At 43.3% G+C, this 24,501-nt stretch overlaps 1 protein-coding gene across 1 annotated transcript in view; it reads left to right on the top strand.

Moving 5' to 3' along the window:
* The first annotated feature begins 2,261 nt into the window (after positions 1-2,261).
* TARS2 (threonyl-tRNA synthetase 2, mitochondrial) overlaps positions 2,262-24,501 on the top strand; it is a 171,321-nt gene continuing 149,081 nt past the window's right edge. Inside the window, exons 1-3 of the mRNA XM_085638536.1 lie at positions 2,262-2,551; positions 8,794-8,877; positions 22,673-22,860. Of these exons, the coding sequence (XP_085494662.1) occupies positions 2,480-2,551; positions 8,794-8,877; positions 22,673-22,860 (344 nt within the window). The 5' untranslated portion in view covers positions 2,262-2,479. The remainder of the gene's footprint in view (positions 2,552-8,793; positions 8,878-22,672; positions 22,861-24,501) is intronic.

The following is a 24,501-nucleotide window of genomic DNA, read 5'->3' as shown; positions in this document are numbered from 1 at the left end:
GTTCCCACGCTTGGGACATGCATTTATTTGTGAGGTAGCCAGCCCCCTGGCAAAATATAATCATGACAACTGTTTAAATCCTGACTTTCGCATGACTTGTTCATGCACTGTGTGTGTAACGGGCTGCACAGAGGTCGCATTGAATATTGCATAATATATCGCCTAGCCAATCGCAGTTAACTTCCTTGTGCATTCACTCCTATGAGTCGCACTGCATGTCGTAGTGTATAAAGTACTCCCCTCACGAAGCTATGTTTCAAACTACACTGTGCTGAAAGTCAACTTGCATAAATCAGTGTATCTATCCTTGTATGTCGCACTGTAGAGACAACCCTGTACCCCCCCCCCCTCCCCCCACCCCAAAAGAAAATATGTATTCTACACGGTAGTGTATGCTGAATGTTTGCGGCTGCTTGCTTCACTTCGTCTTGTTGTGGGGGGAGGGGGGTGGCCCAACTATCCGCACCGCTTTACTGCTCGTGCCCCCCTGGGTGGGCGGCAGCCAAGTCTTCAATCCACATTACCTGTCATAGCTTCCTGTCGCTCTCCATTTCATCTCCGTGTACTGCACAAGCGCCTAGATAACCCCCATCCCGGCGCAATACCCACATCTGAAACATTACTTGCTGCTCCTTGTTCTGTGTATGGGGAAACGTTCCTGCTTCCACCCCAAACAGCGCCCAAAGCCATAAGTAACTACTTCTAATGTCCTCCCCTTTCGAGAATTTAGCGCCTAGGGTCCTGAGAGTTGTGCGATTAAACTATAAGTCACCACGCTCGGTGTCAGCACTGCATAAGGCTCTGCCCCCTCTGTTAATTGACTAACACACAAAATGTTCCTCCACCCACATTTTAAACGCTGGGACTCACGCGCATCTGTCCCTCGTGTGAATCACCCTTTACAGGAAATCAGTTGTATTGTCAATGGATGAGTGGCAAAAACCTGAGACTGTTTTACTCTGCATTTGCCTCGCGTCTCTGTGACTCACTTCAGCTGCAGCAGCTTTGTGTGAAGTTTGCTTTGCTCGGCCTGCCCCCAGCAAGCAGGAGGGGGTGGAGGCTTTTGTTCGTTGTCACGTCGGTGCCCTTTCATGTCGGGCTGTAAAAGCTTATCGTTGTACTGCATGGCAAAGCATTCCCCCACACAGAGGACAGCAACGCCACTGCCAGGGAGACAAGCACCCAGCTCTCACCGAGGCGCTCGGTCAGTTATACCCTGACATTTAGGAGCAAGCGTCTATTTTATTATTACACAGTTGCGGCCAGCATGGCTTTTACACACAAAACCATGAAAACATTCCAACTGCCTGGCAGTGAATTCCAGGACTTATAGTTTCCTACCTACTAGAGTTTTATAGTTTTTTTTGATAAAATGGCTAAAATTACTTCCAGGCATTTTTAAGCAAAAACTTTTTATTTCTAGAAACTCAAGTGAAACACGTCCCCAGTCCTACATATGGGCCTATGTAGGAGTTTTTGTAGTTTAGGCCAGGGCACCCTAACAAAAAGTGGCCCACATTTGCGGATTGCTCCTTTTCACAAACACTGCTTAAATGTTTTTAGTATTATAACAAGCATTTACAATGCAACGGTCTCGGCATTGTTAAAGTTAGAGCTATTGGCATTGCTCATGACAATGCCGTTTCTTTAAATGTTTTAAAAACAAAAACATTAACAAAAATAATGTCATGAGCAATGCCAATAGCTCTAACTTTACCAATGCCGAGACCGTTGCATTGTAAATGCTTGTTTTATGATGCTTCGTGCAGCGCGTCAAACGTCAGGCTCCGAGTGATTCGTTGACAGGTATTAATAAGCTAATTGGGTGGATGCGGGTAATCCATTCGCACAGCTGCGACGTGCCAGTCATTCGTGCCGCCATTTTGGAAGAGGGTACTGATTTTGTGAGAGTGGCAAGAAAGCACGCAAAGTATTATACATGCCTTCCTAATGCTGCGTCCAACCCTCTGTAGAGCGTGCTTTGATTGTTATCTGTATCAAACACTTGGTTGAAATGTTTCTACAGATAAGGCTACCGTGTTTCTTGGCACCCTTCACAATAGCAAGGCCGCCAGAGACACGACGAGATATTGTCTTTCGGTTGTTTTGCCCATGCTACCACCAGTGGCATATACTGTCCTTTAAAAGTTGTTTCACGTGATACTTTTAATCGACTAATGTAGTCCCATTTTGGTTTTAATTACAAAGTGAGTGGTCCTTCTTCTCTGCCCACTGCGGCTCATAGTCCCTCGTCTATCGTCACTAAATTGGTAGTCCTTCCTTGATGGCTCTGAGCAGGCGCGCAACACCCATTGAACTCAAAGGGCTTCAGCCCCCCCCCCCCGTCGTGTGCGGCAGCCCGGGATGAGACACCTTCCCGGGCAAAAAAGCAGCCCGTCTATCGTCACTAAATTGGTAGTCCTTCCTTGATGGCTCTGACTCGGAGTCCCGGCATGTAGTGTACCGAAGAGAGCGGAGAATGCACTTTTCAGCCCTGGTCCGGAGAGCTCTCTGGGTTCAGGAGCCGATCTGTAGGTGCATCACCAGCAGGGTGCGTGTGCTTAAATTTTCTATGCTTCTGGCTGTCTGGTTTTCAATTGCCTACACTGTATGCCATTTCCACCTTTGCAATTTTTCAGAGTCTGACATTTAAGTACTTTAGAGGTGATACTTGGTGAGTTACATCGCAGTTATGTCGCATGAACAAATTACAGAAAGTAATGTTTTTGTGTAATTAAATGTCCCAGAAATTCAACAGCAGTAACTACTCATCGAGATAGATGTTTTGTATAAGGAAACCTCAACTACATTTTTAGGTCGAGGCTAGGCAGCTATGAACATTGTCCATTTATTGATCCTCTGCGGAGGCCCTGTAGTGCATGGTTGCCCTGTGAATGACATGCCTGCACTGTAGGTATTAACTTCCTGGCAATGATAAGTGAAGCAGTGTATGATGTCAGGTTGTTCAATGCTTGAAAACATTTAGGCAGGTGTCACATGGGGTGCTACGTAGGAGACTGGCTGAGCTGATGTTGCTGGTGGGTTGTGTGTTGTTAAGAAATCCACCAATGGGATATTTGTCCCTGTATTTCGTTAATAAATTAAGTCAATGCATTTGACAATGTGTGAACAGTGATCTTTACAGTCGGGTTGCGTTGCCTATGCCTGATGCCTTCATTTTCATCCCATGCATACTGAGTCTTTCGAATACGCTGATGAGCTGTTGAATTTGGCTGTCTTATACTACTTATATAGAAGGGCAATTCACATGACCACTCCAGAAAAGTATGACTGCCTTGATTATCACTAGGGCTACTCACTTTTATCTGTTCATACATTGATGAACTATCCTACTTTATGACCTGGTGCTCAACTCACTCAACGTACACACTGCCATTAGGCATGCTCTGAGGCTTTTTCATTGGTTCCTACTTTTATTCCAGTACCACTACTCTTGGCTTTTCTTACACACTCATGGCAGTAAAACCAAATATGTGTCTCCTTACTGCCTCTTAAACTTGCTCCAAGCCCATATAAGGGACTATAGGTGGCGTTCCTGTACTGCATGCCTTCGGCTAACTGTTCATCCACTTAATGATTGAAATCATTTGGTTCCTGTCTCCATTAAAAAAACAGGGCTTCAACCCTTGCGGCTCATTTCTGGTTTCCTTCATCTCAATGCCATCCTTCGCTGGATACCACTTAATCAATATCAGTTTTCTTATTTAAGTTTTGAACATCGTCGCCAGCATACTCGTAAGCCCTCGCCACTCCCAGGCCACTACATCCCTCCAGACAACAGGAAGATAAGCGCAGGATATACACCACAAATCTGTGCTAGTTGCTTGTTTTTAAATGAGTTCATAGCTTTCCAACCTCCTCCCTGCAAAAACATTTCTAGTTCTATCCCTAGCCATGGCCTTGAGTCTAGAGCCCTAGATGATCTCACCATCTCTAAACCTCAATGTACTCACTAGAGATGCAGATGATCTTCCAATTAGCAACCTACTATTTCAACAGCCGCCTTATTTAATTAACTGCAGCGTGTCCACGTAACAAGCCCTCATCACCCAGGACCTCTTCCAAGTCATCAGTGTACTCATCTTAACCTTTGTTCATTGCAGAACCACTGTTTTCTTTTCACTTACTGACTTAACGATGGACTAGAAATAATTTTTGTTCCCTAGTAGTTACCTTGCCTAATCTCCTTTTTCACAGACGCTGAATATGCTGTGGTCAGTGGCAATGGTACTGTTCTGGTATGCTTTCCTCCCAGCCACAGGATTGCATTAAAACTCACAATACTTATTTATTCCTCTTTGGGACTGGGGTAGAGCTGGCAACTACAACCTCTACTTGGAACATGGTGCTACTAGAAAGTGCAGCACAGGGATGACAAAGGAGCTAATTTATGCAAGGAATAATGGCCTGGGAGTCTGTTCAATTCACACGTCCTGGTGGCTGCTTGATCTCATTTGTCTGTCTATTTCTAGGTTAGCTGCTGGCCGCAATGCGCACTGCAGGCAGAGGTGAGGAGACTCTCCGTCTGCACAACTCTGTGGATAGAACATTTTCTAGCATTTGCCGCAAGAATTTTAGATTCCATTAAGGACACGGAGGCGAGATTCTTCTTCTCAATCTTTATTACTGAAAACGCAGCAGTCAATGAAAAAACAATAAAACTTACTACATATCCCATGAGGCTTTGAACCACGCCTCTTCATCAGCCCACCACTATGAGGGATCATCTTCTTTGCCTTTTTCTTTGTGAAAAAACACTGCCCAACAAATAAGAGATCCTTGTCCATAAAAAGGAATGGAAGAACAGCTCAAACTGGGATTCAACGGAGAGTCACCAAAGCCCAGAACATTGCCTTCCAATGTGAAAAGGAGCTCTCCAGTACTCCAAACAGAGCCTTGGACGAAGTCCGCAGAGAACAGCAACCCTCAGCTGCTTCCGTTTTGCCTGCATACGGGGCATCAAAACCAAAGTAAGAAATTAATCCAATCTCACCCTTACTGGATCATAACCACAAACAAATTTGCATGGTGGGGAAAAGCTGGATAGTCAATGGACTGGGACATAGTCTTTGTCCTTTTTGAAATAAGACACGAAAAACCTTCTGGAAAAATTAATAAACCTGCAATTCCAATCCAACACCCGGTTATCCTTGCCCGAAAGGAATTCCTCCAGAACTGTTGTCTTCTGGGAAATGCAAAAGTGCCGATTTCCTGGGCTATGTTCGCCAGACGGCGGGATCCGGTCCCCCCAATCGATTGATATAGCGAACGGTTGAAACATTGTCTATCCGTAGGAGGATGCAGCAATTGCTCTTGACTCAGAGACCTTATGGTGAGGGAGCCTGCTAAGAGCTCCAAGGAGTTTATGTGAAGTCGCATTTCTTTGGACGACTATCAGCTGCCGGTAGAAAAATCTCTGCATCTTGTCTATCTGTTGCAAAAGTATCATCATAGATTTTTTGAAGTTGATGACAAACCCCAGCTCCTGGAGTAGAGACACTGCCCATGTCAGTTGCGTCAGCAGTTGATTTTTGTCCTGTGCTAAAAGAATCATGTTGTCTAGATAGACGATCATGCAAACCCACATCTCCATAAGGTGAATCACCACCGGATTAAGGAGTTTGAACACCCAGGGAGCTGACAAGAGGCTGAAGGGAAGGGACCGGTACTCGTACCACTGACCTCTTCAGCGGCATTGTGGATGTCGTCTGTGAGAGGGAAAAATCAGAACCAACAGATAGGCATCTTTGAGATCAAGACGTACCATCCAATCTCTGCCCAGAAGCAGATCTCTCAGCAGAAGAATACCCTCCATCTTGAAGTGGCTATAAACTACAAGAGAGTTGAATTCTCTTAGGTTGAGAACCAGTCTCTGACCTCCACCCTTCTTCTGAATAGAAAACATATTGCTGCAGAAACCTTGTGGATGTGGTGGATGTGGATGGGGATGTTAGGGCAATGGCATGTTTTTTCAAAAGTTCTAGAATTTCGGAATCTATAAAAGACATGTCTTGCTGGGAAAAATGAGAGGAGGGATAAGAGAGGGCTGGACTCTGGACAGGACTGTGAGACAGTTCTATGGGATAGCCCTGAACTGTAGCTAGCACTCAACAATCCAATGATATCTTGTCCCAGTTGTGAAGAAAATGGCGTAACCTCACCCCAGAGGAAGAGTCGGGAGAGAAGGACTCATTACCTGTCGACTGGTTGTCGGAGGTGCGATCACACCTGTTGACGGCTCTGTTAAAACAACCTCGGTATCCCCTGGACCTGGTGGGATAGAAGCCTGCTTGGGCTGGGTCTTGACCATAGCCTCTGCATCTTGGCTTAAAATCTTTTGGAGGACCTTGTTGGTTGAAGCGACTAGTCGAGCGTCCTCTGCCGCAACGGCCCGGCCAAAAAGAGGATTGAACACACTTTTCAAGGAGGATTGTGATTTATCAAGAGATGTTAAGGTATTCACAAATTTGGCAATGTCTTTTACAAATTGATCCCCAAACAACTGCCCCCCAGCCAGGGAGCATGGCCCAGCAGATGCCAGCTCGACCGTTTAATGGTCAATCCGCAGCAGTGCTGATCTGCGGTGCTCTGAAGCCATAGCACAGTTGGCGTTACCCAGGAGATAAATCGCTTTTTGTGTCCACCGAGCCAGAACTTCGGTGTGACTGGGGGCACCAGAATCCTGCGCATGGAGGGACAGTTCCAGGATCTTAGCCAAGGAGCTGTAGACATCAAGAAGTTAGTCCTGACAAGCCAGAAGGGCAATAGCGAGATCTTTCTTTGGATCTTTGTTGGACATTTTGTGGAAAGTCAACATTGTGGAGTCTGTCAGGAGTGAGGGCAGCTTTGCGAGGGAGATCCGGCCTAGGGCATTTGGACTTGAGCCAGGATTGTCCTTCTTTCTCTAAGCTTCTGCGGAGAAATTGTTGCATATAGTCAGCAACCGCAGGAGCAGGGGTCCAATCGGAGGACCTGGGGTTGAAATATCTGAAGGGTCAAACATGAACGGAGTGGAGTGAAGGCATGGGGTGTCGGAACGCTTGCGTTTCTTAGAGCTTTTATGTTCGTGGGACTTGTGAGAAGAAGAGGAGTCGGTATCTGTGTCAGCAGTGGGGGAGTGCACAGGGGGTTGGGGGGTCTGGACGAATCCTTGCACTGTAAGCGTGATCCTTCAACGCCCGTTTGGGCATTTTAGTAAGGTTATCAGAATGAGGTCAAGAGGGTTCTGAAAGAGGGGGGTAGAAAGGGGGAGGGAAGGACCAATCGAGGGAGAGGGGACGGAAGGGAGGCCTGCAAGCTCATCAAGACGTTGTGAAATAGGCTGTATCGCTGAGCTAAAGGCTTTATTTACCAAGAGACTTCTGGACTGATTTATCTATAACTTCTTCTAGGCCCTCGTAATATAATAATCCTCATCTTCATTTATTTTTGAGCCATAGGATCAAGGCCCTAATCAAATGCCTCATAATCAAACATGGTCACTGGAGGGGAAATCCCCACAATCAAAATCCCCAGTGGGGAGCAAGGGTCTTCCAGAGGTACACAAGAGGGAAGGGGTTAAGAGAACCTGAAATCTGAATTATTACAGCCCAGCTCAGTGGGTCAGGACGTCAATTGGAGCATCCCCTATTATTGCAGCCCAGGCAGAGGTGGCACCAGCGTATACTTCGGAAAGCTGCAGAGGTCAAGAGAAAGAAGCCCCGGCAAGCTTTCCCAGAGATGCGCGTGTGTAGCCCAATTGGGCTAAACACGTGATCTCACTCCCGATCTGTGGCTGCGCGAAAGCGCCGGACAATGAAAGGAAAATAAAAGCAAGGAATGGGGAAAAACAAGGGAAAACCAAGGCGCAACACATACCCGAAAGGGAAAGAGAAACGGACAAGTGATCGCGCTACGGAACAGGCATGCAGTACCAAGACCTGAAGTGAAAACGTAATAAGCAACCAGAAATACAGCGCTCAAAGCGCAATCAGAGTAACATCCCAAGAAAAATCAATATAGATAGAATAATAAAAGTACAAAGAAAGAGACCGAAAAGATGGTGCCTCTCTATTTTGTATGTTATTCCTAGACACTATTGGTGGGTTGATGAAGAGGCTTGGGTCAAAGCCACGTGCTATATGTAGTAGGTTTTACTGTTTTTTCATTGGCTAATGGGTTGGTCTATGTAGCTTCAGCAGTCTGAAGAGGTTTCCAGTTGGTTCTCTGCTTGTGTTTAGTGAACAACATCCATGCTAGGAGCTCTGGAGAATCAATTTAATCTGGTCTTTGCTCTTTTTGCCTCATAGAATTTCCACTGCTCCCTCCCTACTACCGAACTAACAAAATTCAATAATTGATCAAAATGTTTTCCATTTTTCCCATATTCGTCTCAAGGACTGTTGTTGCTTTATTTTACGCAATCTGGTATTCCTACCTTCTTCCTTTAATACTGTATTCATTCTCAGATTTAAAATGCATCGGTCAGTTTCCGGTAACTATTAAATATAGCTATGATTTTTGGCCCCCAGGGAATTTGCTATGTATTTATTGATTGGGGTTTGTAATATTGTGCAAGCTTGTCTCTTTACAGCCACTTCAGGTAGAACTCAACTCCCAACTCCTGATAACCGTAATCTCGAATCAGGGATCCTGGTATTACTCTAGCATTTCACTCCCCAATTCCAAAGTCTTTGCACGATTAGGCCAGGATAGAATGTTCTGCAAGAGCTAACACAAACTCATCAATATGTTTATTGTAACTAACAGCATTCTTTCTGCCAATTTTTGCAGAGTCCTAAAGTGATACATTTTCACACTGAACATGCGAAAAAGGATCAGAAGAGCCATCAACAGAGAGCCTTTCCAGACTTACAAGTGAGTACTGAACATTTTTCCCATTTGTATTCTTGTTATATAAAGTATTTACTGACATTGATGAACAATTTATGCAATATGCAAAGTGTTGTAAAAACCACTTCAGTTTGGATAAGGAAGAACGAAATGTGGCCAGGGGACAAGTATCTCGTTCAGACTTGCATAGTAAGCCAAGGAACATTTTGCTCTAGGCTTATGGACTTGCTTTAGCAGATTAGCTGGCTTTTGGGGGTGCCTTGGTAAATGCTATCACCATAATCTAATGGAGTTTGGAAGATGGTGCTAGTTTCTTCAGTGCCAAATGGCAGAAAAAGGAAAAATACACCTTAGGAGTTTGGAGAAGCATAAACAGATTTTGGCCCAACATTTTCAGTTTTTCCATGGTGAGGTTGTGGTCCAGCACAGTACCTAGGTTTTTCATTACCTCGACCTAAGTGAGACAGGTTCCCACTGCAGAAAGCTAGAGGTTCATGTCTCAGTGAGGTGAGTAAAAAGTGGTAATCAACACCATCAGTCTTTGCGGGTGTCAGCTTGAGGTGGCCTTTAAGCCCCTGAGATTTAACTGAGGGAAGACGTTCATCTAGGGGTGAGTCATGAGATTCACATTACAAGCAGGTTATCATCCACACACATGAAGAACCAATTTTGGTAATTGTCTGTATTAGAATATTTGCCGGGGGGCTCGTGTATATATATTGGAAATTGACAGTGACTGGGCTGACTCCTGGTGTAAATCAAATTCAGTCAACCTAGCGTAGGGTGACCAGACGTCCCCGTTTTCCCAGGACGGTCCCCGTTTTTGGGGAAGTGTCCCCGTGTCCCGACACTTTTCTCCAAGTGACTCAAATGTCCCTGTTTTCAAACAGTGTCCCCGTTAAACACAGAAATGTCCCTGTTTTTCATTGTTCCGGTTGAGCATGCGCGCGCATGCTCTCTTTGCACTGTTTACGGCATGTGTCGGCACTGAGGTGAGCGCTGTAGCAAGAAGGGAAATCCTTTGAAGAGAGACATTTTACACGCAGCGCCACCTACGTCATCGTGCCAGCCAAAGTTTCTTCTTTGGATAAAACAATATTTCTTCATCCTGTAGCTTGTATTCATAGTCATACAAACTTTTCAGTAGCTCTTATGTATACCGTGCAAGGATTAATGCATTGCTCATTGCATGTTTTATTCATAACCAATTGATGCATGCTTTGTGTTTTCCATATCAAAGCTATGACTTGACCTTTTGACTGACCTTTCAGATCACGGCAAACTGTTTAGCTGGAAAGGACTTAAAGGAGCAGGGTTAACGCCTGTGGGAGAGGCGAGCAGCGCTGCTCGAGCTTTTTGCTCAGGTCTTCACACTATTGCACTATGAGATGATACCAGTGGCTAGAGTGCACTATACATATCCCAGTAAGGTAACATGACATCTCAGCAGTAACTACGCAAATGTGGGAGGACAGTGTGGTCGGCCAAACTTTGCCACCCTTAAGACCCTAAGGCAGTAATACCTGGAGAGAAGTTTTTTTTTGTACATTGGTCCATGGCTGCCATTTGGCAATTTAGCATTCCGCAGTTTACCTCCCATGCTTTTCTGTCATGAGCAACTAAGCAACATTGGTGAGTTGTACTTTATGTGGTGCTGACGTGCAGCTATAGAAACGAGCATTGATAAAGCTATTAAATCTGGCGTTTGCTAGCCTGTGATGTTTTATTGATTTTTGGCAAATATATGCTATAGTCCTTAAAAGTGTAAATGTAATAAAAAGTACTAATGCTGCTGTGTGAAGGAGAGGGTTGCCAATAAAAGACCGCGGATTTGTTGTCTGTAATGCTTCATCTCGGTCTGTGGAGGGAGCTGTAATTGTAGTCCTTTTTCTATGTCTATGACAGCTGTCAAATAGTCCTACTTTTATGTCGATGGTTACTGCAAACCATAGTCCTACTTCTATGTCTATGACCTGTCCCCGTTTTTTGTTTTGAGAATCTGGTCACCCTAACCTAGCGGAAGGAGGGTTCAGCAGTGAATAAAAGCAGTCAGATAAAAGAGGCCATTCATTTCATGACATGTAAGGGAGTAACAAAAGATAATTTAATCACTATTCAAAATAAAAAAGATATAATGCCCATGCAGATAAATTCAAAAGTAAGACTAATCTTTTTCAATCAAGTTTTTTTGGCATTCCCAGTCAATAAAAAATATATACGATGAAAAAATCACAGCAAATCCCATTTATTTCACAGAACAAAAATAAGGTTGATAAAAAGAGTTGTTAAGGAGAAGTGCCAACAAAGCAGCATTTAATGATGCTACAAGAGTTAATAAATAGAAAAAATATATATACAGTGAGCCTATTGGGTTGGTACATAGTAACAGCCATGCCTCAAAGTGGCCACTAGTTCCCTCTTCCTCCACCCGCACGGCTCAGGCTGCAGGGCTCTTTCATCCTTGCAAGCAGCTGGGGTGTCTACACTGGAAGCCTCTGGTAGCAGTTCTCTTTACCGGAAAAGAAGCTAGGCGAATAAACCGAAATATGACTTATTTATATTATTAAATGCACGGTGTGCTGCTTGTAAGCGCGGGGGAGACGTGGCTTTACGTTTAGAGCTGTCCAGAATGGAACTGTGGAACAGGGTCCTATACCCGGCATCAGCTCAACATCCTGTGAATCTGGGCAAATCACGTACCAAAGCAAGCATTTGCAATACAATAGGTCTCGCATTATGTGGGGGCGCACAGCATTTTTTCCCCATTTATTTTCTTTTGTAGCAATCGTGCCACGCCACGCTTTAGCTTTAAACATTTGAGGTTAAAGCGCGGCATGACGTGATTGCTGCAAAAGTAAATAAATAGAAAAAAATGCGGCAGCTGCACTCTTCTTTTTTTTTTTTTCTCTCTATTTATTTACTTTTGTTACAATTACAGCATGCCACTCTTTTGCTTTAAACGAAATAAAATGAAAACACATTTATGAAAATAATACACACTGTGTTTAAAACATGGACTAAAATGCTCTATACCAAAATACGACAGAACAAGAATATGCTTGGAGCGTATGTGAAAACACCACTATGTGCAACTGAAATCGAAAATGTGAACTTTTAAATCTTTATCCAAAGTGCACCATATTCAAATAATTCCTAATGTTTTAACAACTTCATGCATTTATTTATGTTTATTTTCGTTAGTATTTACGCACCATTTGTGTTTGTGCATGTTTTGGGTCACAATATCACAGTTTTAGTTGGTCACATGCACGTTTCACTTTTATTCAGGTTTGTTTGTATCATTGTGTTACAGTAGTTGCACGATACCATTGTAGTATTTTGTCGCTTTTCATGCTACTGGGGATGTTGGGTTACCTGGTATGGTTATCACATGATATAATTTAGGAGTACCCGATGCACTTGTGCTTGTTAAACAGGACATTCACTAACGGATTGGAAAGCTGTGGCACTTGCTGCAGGTAAAGTTTAGATTAATTTAGTCTTTTTCGTTTTTCTGTCACTGGTGCACTTCGGATAAAGATTTAAATGTTCACGTTTTCGTTTTTACCTGCACGTAGTGGTGTTTTCACGTACAATCCGAGCATATTCTTGTTGCAGCGTGTTTTGGTATAGAACATGTTTAGTCCATGGTTTAAACCCAGTGTGTATTGTTTTCATGTTTGTTTTTATTTACTGAATGCACTTACTGAAGGGTCGTTTTCATTGAACCTCGCATATTTTCATGTTACATATGTATTTTTTTTTTTTAATTGTCCCAGTATGTTGATTTGATTAGGGGGTAGTTACTGCTGGTTTTGATTTGTTCTTTTTATTTTTAGTTACCCCTGACTGTGGGCAATTTGCCCAAAACGCACCGGGTCGATTTTATTCACGTTGAGTCATAAGAAACAAGGACACCTAGTAGCAGCCTGTGGTACTGCACCCTTTCCTTGCTTCGTGCATTTGCTTTTCTTACTTCTGCTACTGCTGGGATTTTTTAAAGAAAAATAAAATAAAAAAGATTATCATTTGCAACCCCAATAGCTCCACATTTCACTAATGCGAGACCTATTTTATTGCAAACGCTTGTTTTTGATATAGGAAACAAGCCATTTTCTCCCGAAAGCTTATTTAAAAGAAATTGGGGATACCTCGTCCAGCCACTCAATGTAAAGAACTACTGAATTTCCAAATGTAAGGCAAAAGCTCCTCAATATTTGTTGCTAAGTAGTTGTCTTGTGTGGCTCAGTAAGTAATAAGCACAATCTTGTACAATCTACTTTGCTGAGAAAAAAACCTCTTTGAGGATTCTAAGATATTGAACAAATGCCCTCTGGATTGACCCAAATATTTGATTCAATTAATGTGAGCCACGGGATCGTTTTAGCATCAGCCACTAAAACTAAGACGCTTCTCTAAAACTATTACCTGAGGATTAATCCACAAGCATATCTAAAAAGAGGATGAGATTCAATTGTACAACCTCTTCTATCGATAGAGTGTAGCTTCATCGCTGGGAAATTTATAGTGGTGCCTGTATACAAAACAGCATACGTAAGAAATTCCCAGGTACGTTTAGTAGTTTACATCCTGCGTGGACCCATACATTGTGCTCCATGTATGGCTTCTGATACTAATTTTGCCTATTAGACTAGAAAGGGTGATGAGATACAGATATATTCACCGAACTATTGGAAAATGTAATGAACTACAACTGTATGCAGCAATATCCCACTCACCTCTTATAGCTACCTGTGTGCACGAGAACAGCTTTTCACAAATGAAGCCAGAAACATATAGAATTTTTGTTTAATGAACACTTCCTCCACCAAATTGCGGGGGTAAGAGCTGCAAAGGACTCTGTCCTCTACTGAAGCTGAATTCCACTGGATGCTATGTTCAAAGATTCAATAGAGGTGTACATCTTGTTTAACCATTTAACTACACTAATAACAGCATCAGGAGTTGCAGCATTTCTCTTTGTGCCTAGAACCAACAGCAAATAAAAACTCTTCTGCTCTGAGACACAGCAGCAATGTTGTGATCCTGTTGGCCTTTTGTGAGCAGCATGTATTTCCAGTAAGAAATTAAAAACTTGCAGGATTACCTTGTTTGGCAGATTTACCTGCAACATGGGGAGAGGATCGAGTGAGGTATTTGATAGGCCTTTAGAGCTCTGTTTGCCATAAGCATATTTCTCCTTAAACCAAGGATAACTTGTTGATTACCGAACAGTTAAATGGAGGGCCAGTAAGCAGTGAATTAAGATTTATGCCTCAAAGACACTGTAGTGAAAAGTCCAAAACCTAAAATTCTTTCAATCATTGGTTGCACAGCTTACACAATTACTGGATAATCAAGGGCCGGTTTATGTACTCACGATTTCAAGGTTGTAAAATCAGACCCACCTTATGCACTGCTCACACAAGGGCCCTCTTCAGGTACTACCTAGATTGTTATGTGTATTTGTATAGTGCTCAACTCAACCAAAAGCATATCCTAGCGCTGCAGCGGGAGCTGGATGGGACGAGCTAGGGTCGAGCCTAGATGAAGAGCCAAGTCTTTGATTTCTTGTAGAATTTACGAACTGAGGAGGAAGATCTGGTGTGCAGTGGCAGTTTGTTCCATGCTTTAGGAGCGAGGTAGGACAAGGCACGACCACCGGATCTGGTTTTGAGTATGTGGGTAGGAGTCGTGCTGAGCGGAGATGTCTGGTAGGTATGTGTAGGTTTACGCAGTTGTTGAGGTACATGGGGCTAATGTTGTGTGAGGCTTTGTATATGTGCGTGAGGAGATCAATCCCCAAAACTTTGTTTTGCATGTCAAAGACACCCATAAAAAGTACAGACAAATATGGTTGGAGAGTGCTCGTTTGTGAGCCAGTGGAACTTTTTGAGTAGCAGGGTCTATGAGTGTGGGGGTGGGAGGTTGATGGTGAGCCTTGCCACTGAGTTTTATTTGTTTTGGAGTCCGTTGGTCAGTTGATCATTGATTCCAGCATATTGTGTTGTTGTTTTCTAACTTGCTGGAAATGAGGGCTTGGGTGACAGTTTGATTTTGAGATTTGTAAAGCGCAACCATCACCCTAAGGCATCAAGGCGCTGGAGACCAGCCATCCAGAAAGCAGGTTGAGAACGAAGAAGAAGATCCAGATAGATACTAGCGTGAGAAAAGCCAGGTCTTAAGAGCCTTTCTAAAAAGGAGCAGAAGTGGTATAGACCTGAGAGCGAGGGGAAGGGAGTTCCAAAGCCTGCTCGCTGCCACCGAGAATTCTCTGTCCCCCCCCATATTCTTTTTGGTTCTTGGTACGACCAATTGCATTTGGAGCGAAAAATGCAAGGGTCTGGTAGGGGAGTGCCAATTGAACATAGTCTTTAATCTTGATGGGTAGTGAGAATGCAGTGATTTGTGAACCATGCAAAGTGCCTTGAAACTAATACGCTTTTCAATCGGGAGCGAGTGAAGGGATTCTAGTCCCTTCCTGGCGGATTGTTTCCTGGGAATGTCCAGAATGAGTCTTGCCAGTGCGTTCTGTAGTACTTGGAGTTTATACTGCAAAGTCTTACTGGCAGCCAGATATAGTGCATATGATTATCAAGCCTGGACATTACCAAGGCCAGTGCCACCTGTATTTGTGCTGATCGTGGGATGAGAGGAAAACGTTTTTTTAACATCCTTATGATCGAGGTGCATGTCTAGATAGTACGGTTAATTTGGATGTCAAAATTGAGTTGCAAATCCATCAGGATTCCAAGTTTCTTACCCTTCTTGCTTGGGACAGGACAGCCACCTAAGAATTGAGGCCAGCAGTTACTATTCCACTTGAATGAGTCTGATCCAAATATTATCACTTCAGTGTTCTCCCCATTGAGCTTCAAAAAGTTAGCAGACATCCATTCTGCCACTTGAGTCATACATCCAAGGATATTATCTAATGTTGAACAAGGACCTTTGGGGAAAGTGACCATGATTTGTGTATCATCTGCATATGACACCACCTCCAGTCCAAATGAATGGATCACAGTTGCCACGGGTGCCACATACAGATTAAAGAGAGTAGGGCTCAAAGATGATCCCTGCTGAACTGCACAATGCAGAGTATAGGATTCTGAATAGAAAGATTGTAGTTTCACCCTTTGGGATCTCCCTGTTAGAAATGAGGACAGGAGGGCTAGTGCTTGTTGCGAGATACCTAGACTCCGGAGTCTGTCCTGCAGCAGAGTAGGTGAAATGGTATCAAATGCTGCTGACAAGTTCAGGAGAATCAGAACCACCCCCTGTCCTTCATCCACTGAGCGCCTGATATAATCAGTGGCCGATATTAGAGCTGTTTCCATCACATGATGTTCCCTGAATCCAAACTGGGAATCATTTTCTGGGAGTTTTGGTGCGAACCATGTGAGCATCTTGAGTGCACAGAAGCAGGAAACATGGACTATGTTCACTTGTCATCGTGAGTTGGTTGTTGATTCTTTTCCCACTGTTCTTTGCGTGGGTTGCCAGGAGGGTTGTGTGTCCGAGTTTGGCAGGCCACTTGGTGGAGCGCCAGAGCGAGGTGTCTTTGCCGAGACTACTACTTATGTCTTGTCTGTGTTGAGCTTGACGCAGTTGGTTTTCATCCATCTAGCGACTTTGTTCATGTGGGTTGAGAAATTGGTCCTGCTGTTTGGTATCTCGCCGGAGTAGAGTATGATCTGGGTGTCTTCTGCATAGGATATGATGTTGATTCCAACAGTCCAGATGATGCTGACAAGTGGGGTCATGTTGTCATTAAACGTAGTGGGGCGGAGGATCTCTATGGCACTTCGCAGATGAGGTTGATGGAGTCGGAGGTGAATGTGGCCAGGCTAACCAACTGGGTGCGGCTTGTCAGGAAGAAGCAAATCCAGTGAAGTGTGGGACCTTTGATGCCAGCCTTGTACAGTCCTTTAAATAGAGGTGGGAGACTGTTTCAAAAACTGTGGAAAGATCCAGTATCATGAGGGCATCAGTGACACCTCTGTCTATGATCATCCTAAATGTCGTCCGCACAGGGGCGAGGACGGTCTTTGTACTGTGGATGAACCGGATTTCCAATTGAGTGGTGTTGAGGAGGTGGTTGTCAGTGAGGTGGGTGGCTAGGCATCTGTTTATCATCTTTTCTATGTCTTTTGCTGAGTAGGGTAGCAGGGAAATAGGCTGGTAGTTTGCTAGCGTCTTCCCGTTTGGTCGTTTTTTGAGAATAGGGTGCAGAGTGCCGTGTTTCCAGGCATCCGGGAAGTTGGCTGTGATGATTGAGTCTTTCAGTAACAGGATGAGGGTTGCGCTGATGGGGCCAGCTCCTTTGATGAATGCGTGGTTAGCGCAGGGGTCCAAGGATGCTCCAGAGTGTATGGACTGCATGGCTGTTGCAGTTTTTAGGTCGAGCCTAGTGCAGCACGCATGCGCTTCTGTATGGGAGACTTCATGTAATCACTCAAAACTTTTCTGTGTGGGTCTGACTCCCCCCACGCATTTGGTTGGCTGTTGGCTGTGTCAATTTGAAATAGGCGGCTGCAAATGGCTAAAGGCGGGCGCATGTCCCACCTCTTTTGCAAATGTTCACTCCCATGGCGTTTTGCTCTCTGGAGCGAGCAGCGGCTCGCAGGGTGGCAGCTGTATCCCTCCTGGGTCACGTGCTTTCACTTTTGCTTGTTATCTGAGCAGTGACCGCTGCGTAACTCTTGTCCTTAATTGGCCAAGAAAACGTGAGCAGGGCACCTCGAGGCGTTTCCTTTCACAGCTCGCACTACACAAAGAAACTGTTACATTTTAAGCGCTTCCGTACATTTACTGTAAGTGTTTATTTGTTTTGAACTATATCTTATATTTATCTTTTAGTTATAGCGCTATTGAATTAATTTGAGCATGTTTAATGAAAATATTTAATACAATTCCTGGTATTTAATTCACTGAACATTTTATATAGTACAAATACTTTTTTGTTTCCTGTTTGGTGTTCCTCACGTAAACGCGAATCTGCTTGTGTTACAGGTGCACCGGTATCAACCAGCGAGTTTGAAGAACATCTTTTGTTTGGGTGATTTTGTTCCCACAAACGTATTTCCTCCTCCTGCTAGTTCTTATCGCAGGTCGTGGATCTGCTCACCTGCGAAACTAAATTTCCTTGTGAGAGGAGCCGGTGTGTATTTTTCGTGGGGGTCGAGGGGCCTGTGAAGGGAGGGAGCATACGCTGCTGCCATCAGGTCTTCTTTAATTTAGTTCCTATAGTCTGGTGACCCACGAGCCCCAGTGTCCCGTTACACGTGTCTTTTCTCAAGGTGCCAACTGTTCTCTAAGGCGCACTTCAGATGAATGATGTGTAGTGTTGTGTTTGTTAGCTTTTCGAAGCAGACTCGCACAGCTGATGTTTGCAACTACACGCGGTATTTTTAGTTTATAAACACACTGTTTACTTTGTGTTTGTTGGCTTTTTGAAGCAGAGTCGCGCAGCTGATATTTGCAACCACACGCAGTATTTTTAGTTTATAAACACACTTTTTACTTTGTTTGCCTAAGCTCGGGTTTTTAGAATGTTGTTTCTTTTGTCTTTCGGAAGCAAACCTGCTCAGATGACGGCATTATTATTTGGAACTAACCACTTATAAGGTCCAAAAGGCGAGACCTATTGGCTATGCCAATGCTTGTTTGATTGGTGGTCGAGAATGGTCCTCTGAGTGTTGGTAGAGATGGGTTGAAGGGCTGCGAGTGTTGAAGAGTCTGGTTGGGGCATCGTAGATGCTTGTGATCTTTTTGCTGAAGAATAGGGACAGCTGGGCGCATAGGTCCTGAGAGGTGTATCTGCTGGTGTAGCTTGCTGCCGAGACGTGAAGTTTTCCACTGTGGCAAACATTTCCTTGGCACTATTGGTGCTGTTTTCGATGTGATCAGTCAGCGCAGAGCGTTTGGTGGCTCTGATTTGCTGATATTAGCATCTGAGGGCAGATTTGTAGCTGCTGTTGTTGCTGCTGTTCTGGTTGAGTCAGAAAATGCACCTCACCATGACATACATGTCACTGCTTCCTATAGTAAGCCTGGGAGATGAAAATACTCTGATTTGTTTGAAGTGCAATAAATTAAGAATCTCTTCAGCTGGTTAGTAGTTAATATTGACCCTCCCAATTACCTCACAGTTTCAGTTTTTAAAAGTCCATTGCTGACTTCCATTCCTCCATCCTATCTAGCTCCCACTTTCAGTTTGTACGCCCTTCCCCCAGACCAATAACCTTCTACTCTCTCTTCCCCTATAGCCATTCATGTATGTGATCGACTGACTGTTCTTACAGATCTTTATTTAAAATTGTTACTCCGAGTGATCCTCTTGCTTGCATGTAGTGAGCGATCGCCTCATTTCATAGATGGTCAGTTGTGTCACTCTCCTAGGTGCAAATATCAAATATCTCTTCATTCAGCATTCTGTAGCATTACTAGGAGCTACTCTTCCCTTCAGTATCTTTGTTGCCCATGATGGTATGCATCATCTTTCACCTGTTTATCACTGTGTTTGCTGCTCCATGGAGCAGAGACTCAGATGAAGCCTTATTTGCACCTCATTCTTCCTGTTTGATTCAGATCCTCATCAACATGGTCCTCCCTAACTCCAACCGTGGCATCTTTACAGGAGATCTGTTGAACGCACAGCCTACATCCTTGAAAACTGGCCCGTGAGCCGTTGAGAGGCATCTCTTCCTCGCCAGCTTCACTGTAGCTTTTCCCATGTGTGTTTCATGAGTGCATGCAAGTCCTCCGACCCTCCACAGGGCTCTATCTTGAATGCTTGCTTGCATGTAGAAGTGGGAGAGTGGAGCAGAGGAGAGATTCTATTACTTTCCCCTAAGTGCCAAGGATGTAAAAGCACCCTCCAGCGGGCCGGTTGTATCTTCCCCGAAGGTCTGCTCATTTCACTCATATATACCAGCTGTACAAGGGTATCAGAAACAGAATTAGAGGTGGAAAGTGCCTTCAGAAAGGCGCTTGCAGCCTCATCACCCAGGTCCTTTGAAGCCACCAGACCATTGACCATGCAATGATTGAGAGATACATTTGTAGTGCTAACTTGAGATCTTTGGTCATGTTAATAAATCCCCTCTGCATCTTATAAAGAGTGTAGTCCGCACACTTACAGTGAGTCCTGGAGAAAGGAAGGATTAGTCTTCAGATAGGATGAAAATGCAAGCACAGCATCCATTTTGAGACCTGTACTCAGAAAAAGGAAAAAGATAGTGCTGCAAGTATATCTGGGTAGACTGAATGATGGTAGTGTATTTAGACTTGAGGATTATATTTTCAACCGCTGTAGATTTCCCCCTGTTACAAACTACAAATTAATTTAGTAGGTGGGAAATGTTACTCAAGGTATCTGCGAGTAGAGTTAACTTGATAAAGTGCATATCATTCGATGAAGACATCCTGTTCTGTTCCTGGTGATATCTTAGCCACAATGCATCTGATAAGGAAGTTTGTACCATTATTACTAGATGAAAAGGAAGAGGCATGTCTCTGGAACCATCTTTTTTCAATAAACAAAAGAAATCATTTGCACTGATGACTTTGAATGGAGGAAGAATGAGTGCCGTTAGGCAAATATACATGGTGGTGTTACGATTCACTTTAAATAGATTGGATGTAGTTACTCGTGGGACACCTCTTAATTGTATACAATCAGCTCTTAATATTTTGTACTCCATTTTCTATCCGGGTTACTGTGATTGACTTACTAGTGAGGAATCACGATTAGACTCAAGCCTCTGTGAGATCCTGTATTGTTGGGAGCAGGAGTGGACTTGTGTGCAACCATCCATACTGGATAGAGGAATTAGAACTGATATACCCAAGGACACGGGGGCAATTGCTGCATGTCTTTCGCTTGATCATGTCTGGACTAATCTGATTGTTCCAGCAAAAAGATCCTGAGGAGGTTGCACTTACTCCCACTTAATTTATGGAAACGAAAACTGTCCAAATGAGACCGCTGCTGGAAATGCAGTGACCTTCACTTATCTGTCACCAGCCTGGCAATGTGCTCTTTTTGGCATAAAGTCTTTATGCCAATGCAGTTATTTACCCTTAATCCAAAATGTCTTCTCTGCAAGTAAGAGCATTATTTTTAGGTCAAGCCTGGGCAGCTCATGCGCTGCTCTGCGAGGCATGCTGTATTCAGGTATGGACTTGAAGCTCTGCCCACTCTCCGCCCATATTTTTCATTGGCTTGTGTCATTGTCCACTGTAAACTGTGGCTGTTCATTGGTTAATAGGCTTAGTAGTCCCTCCTTAGTACCACCTTTTCTCATTTTGTAACCTTTCATGGCGGCACCCCCTGTTATGTGTGTTGTTACTCATAGGCTTTAATTGCAGCCTCTTAGCTTCTCTCTCCTAACGGTTTAAAAAAAAAAATATATAGCATGGGCACTGGTATTTGCAATGCAATAGGTCTCACATTTGTGAGTTTAAGCTATTTGCATTGTAAATGACAATGCCTTTTATTTATCGGTTTTAAAAACAACACATAAATAAAAGGCATTGTCATTTACAATGCCAATAGCTCAAACTCTCGTAAATGTGAGACCTATTGCATTGCAAAGGCTTTTTTTTTTTTTTACGACGAAGAACCATTGAATAGACTCTAGTTGGGAATGTATGACGTTACAACGCAAACATTTACAACGCATGCCTTTACGATGCAGTTTTTACATCGCAACATCCATTACTACGCATGATTTTACATTGCATGCCATCACAACGCATTTTTAGAAACTACATTTACAGCGCATTCCATTACATCGTATTATACCATTACAACGCATACCATAACAACGCATACCATTACATTGCATTTAAGGTAAGTGTTGGACAGTGTAGGTGTAAACATTACTATTCCCACTCCAGTTAGTGCAACAGTAGAGTAAGTGTTGGATAGTGTAGGGGTAAAAATTACTATTCCCACTCCAGTGAGTGCAACAGTAGGGTAAGTGTTGGATAGTGTAAGTGTAAAAACTATGCGTTGTAATGACATGCGTTGTAATGGTATGCGTTGTAGTGACATGCTATGTAATGGCTGCGTTATAATGACTGCGTTGTAAAGGTAGTGCGATGTAATGACTGCGTTGTAAATGTTGTTTCCCCTAGTTGGCAGTACCTCTGTTCCATGAGGCCATCTGAGGAATAAACTCTGCTACCATGGCAGACTACAGCCAGCCATTTTCAGAGAACGTCGGCAGCATGTCGGCGATCTCTTTGCTTTCAAAGGAACGCCATCTCTATGGTAGCTCTACTCAAGTCACTGTAGATTTGGTATGCTGGCGCCATATTCAGTATGCTTGTACAGCAAGTTTTTTTGTTTTTCATACACAAACTCCCAAAGAGCGTGTTTGTGTGTTTTTTTAAGCATAGAAATAATTTTTCCATGACATTCTGGGAATTTCCACTCCCCACATTGTGGAGGTAAATTCTGCATTTTCCTTGTCAGAACCTCTTTGATTTCCTTGACAGTAATGAAATATATGTCAGAACATCTGAACTAAAAAAGACAGCAAGTCTGAGGTAATTCGAGCAGACAACCCAGTATATGTGGGGCCGTTGGTATAAGTTTTTAGCAGGCGGAGCCAGTAGAGCCTCCCCGCCAGCCGTATTATGTGGTAAGTGTGGTAAATACATAATCAGGAAAGGCTGCAGCCACAGAATCACGCAATTTCGGTGGCCCTGCTCTCTTTATAGGTTCCTTTTTTTATTAAAATGTTTTGCATTAATATTCTACACTCCATACCCTCTGTGATGCTAAGTACTTTTTGTGGTTGTTTTGCAGACCAAGCCTCTTTCTACGCATATTGAACACAGACTGAATGTCTTTGAGAGACTGAAAGAGAAGCACCAGACTCTACTCCTGGAAAGACTGCAAGAGAGTCAGGCAATTAGAATTTCATTGCCAGACAGGACGGAGGTGGACGGGCGTTCTTGGCAAACTACGCCATATCAGGTTGCCCTACAGACCAGGTCAGTAAAAAACAGATGCTCGTTTTATATAGCACAAAATTGTGGGCAGTAAAAGGTAAGCCATGGATGATGTGTCTTCAAGAAGTGATTCCTTCCCATACTTAAAGATCAGCCAATCTAGACACGTAAGCCTGAAGAGTATTCCTTTTCAAGGGCCTACACCAGATAAAAAGTGACCATCTTAGATATTTTTGAAGAATTCTGAGTTAACATGGGTGACGGCTGAGTCTGCCTTGGATCAGCAGAATGTTCCATGAATGATGAGTATGCTTGCAAAGAACAGGTCTTCATGTTTTTAGACCCCTTGTAAAATGCACATTCCCAGGTTTCACCCAGAAATGCTCACCCTTAGCCATGTATCTTCTGTGAATCCTAATAGCTGATCTAATTGATCCTTGCTACCAGCCTCAAAGGTATACTTCGTGTTAAAGCAAAACATATTTGAAAACTGCCTTTGATTTTTACTTGGGTGATTTTGTGTAAGACAACATGCGAGCTGTGTCCCTGATATATTCCTTTTGATTTTAGAGCTTTTCAACCCTTCAATTTGGAAATTATAAAGCACTAGGTACCATTTTGTGAGTCTAAATAAGGATTTGACATAGGAGTATTTTACTACCTAAACTGTGATTTTGGGCTTAAAAAAAGTACTTCTAATCATGTGTGTGCTATGAACATTACAGTTGCCTTGAAATGTAATTATAGATCTTAACCAGATAGAAGTCTGTTGAGAGGTTAAAAATGTTGGCCATGAGTATTTATTTTCTGTCATGTATTATTTAGACGGATGTCACATAAATGAGAAGGATTTCTTCAGAGCTCATTATTTCACTGATCCAGAGTTAATTCGAGAGTGATGAAGGTTGGAATATTGGATGGAGTTTTGTGTCTTTGTTTGCCCATCTTTTTTTCTGCCGCCTGCTTTTGCGGATTTTTGTTATATATATATATATATATATATATATATATATATATATATATATATATATATATATACACACACTCACTCATATACACACATCTAAACTGCGCAGCTGCATGCATATTAAATTCTACTTCTATCGACAGCACTTTTGCCACTTTCTCCTGCAAATGTGAAGAGCATGCAAATCACTATGGCATTCAGCGCAGGTTTGCACTTATGTGCTTACCTATATTTTAAATCTTTGCTTGTCTGATCTTCTGCTGACAGTTGTAAGCAAGTGAGAAGCCACCCCAGATAAGCTCGTTTGGAAATAGGAGCTTACGTTGCGGTTCGATGCGACCGTAGCCGAATAGATGGTGGTAAGCCCTCCTCTCTAGAGCCTCGGTCGCCGTCAACACAGACTTGTACAGTAATCACAAAAATCATCCCACCCAGCCATTTCCAAGGCTATTAACACATCCAATTAGAGGTACATGATTTTCTGGTTAACCTCTCCATGTATGTATCACTTCATTAGCGTTATGTGCAGGTGTGGGAATGTTTTGATTCTCTTTGAATTTGGTGGAGGGCTTAAAGTACTGGGATATTTGATGCCTACCAGCTACAGTTAGTAGTTCTGCACCCTTCTTCAGAGTGTTTCCTCTAAAGAAATTGCGAACCTGGTGAAAACAATTTTTTATGAATATGTGTCCCACAGAGCTCAAGTCTTCAATGGC

Source organism: Triturus cristatus, chromosome 12 (genome assembly GCF_964204655.1).
Source record: "Triturus cristatus chromosome 12, aTriCri1.1, whole genome shotgun sequence".
In the NCBI taxonomy this organism is placed as follows: Eukaryota; Metazoa; Chordata; class Amphibia; order Caudata; family Salamandridae; genus Triturus; species Triturus cristatus.
The sequence above is the reverse complement of the archived record's forward strand: the minus strand, read 5'-3'. Positions and strand labels throughout refer to the sequence as shown.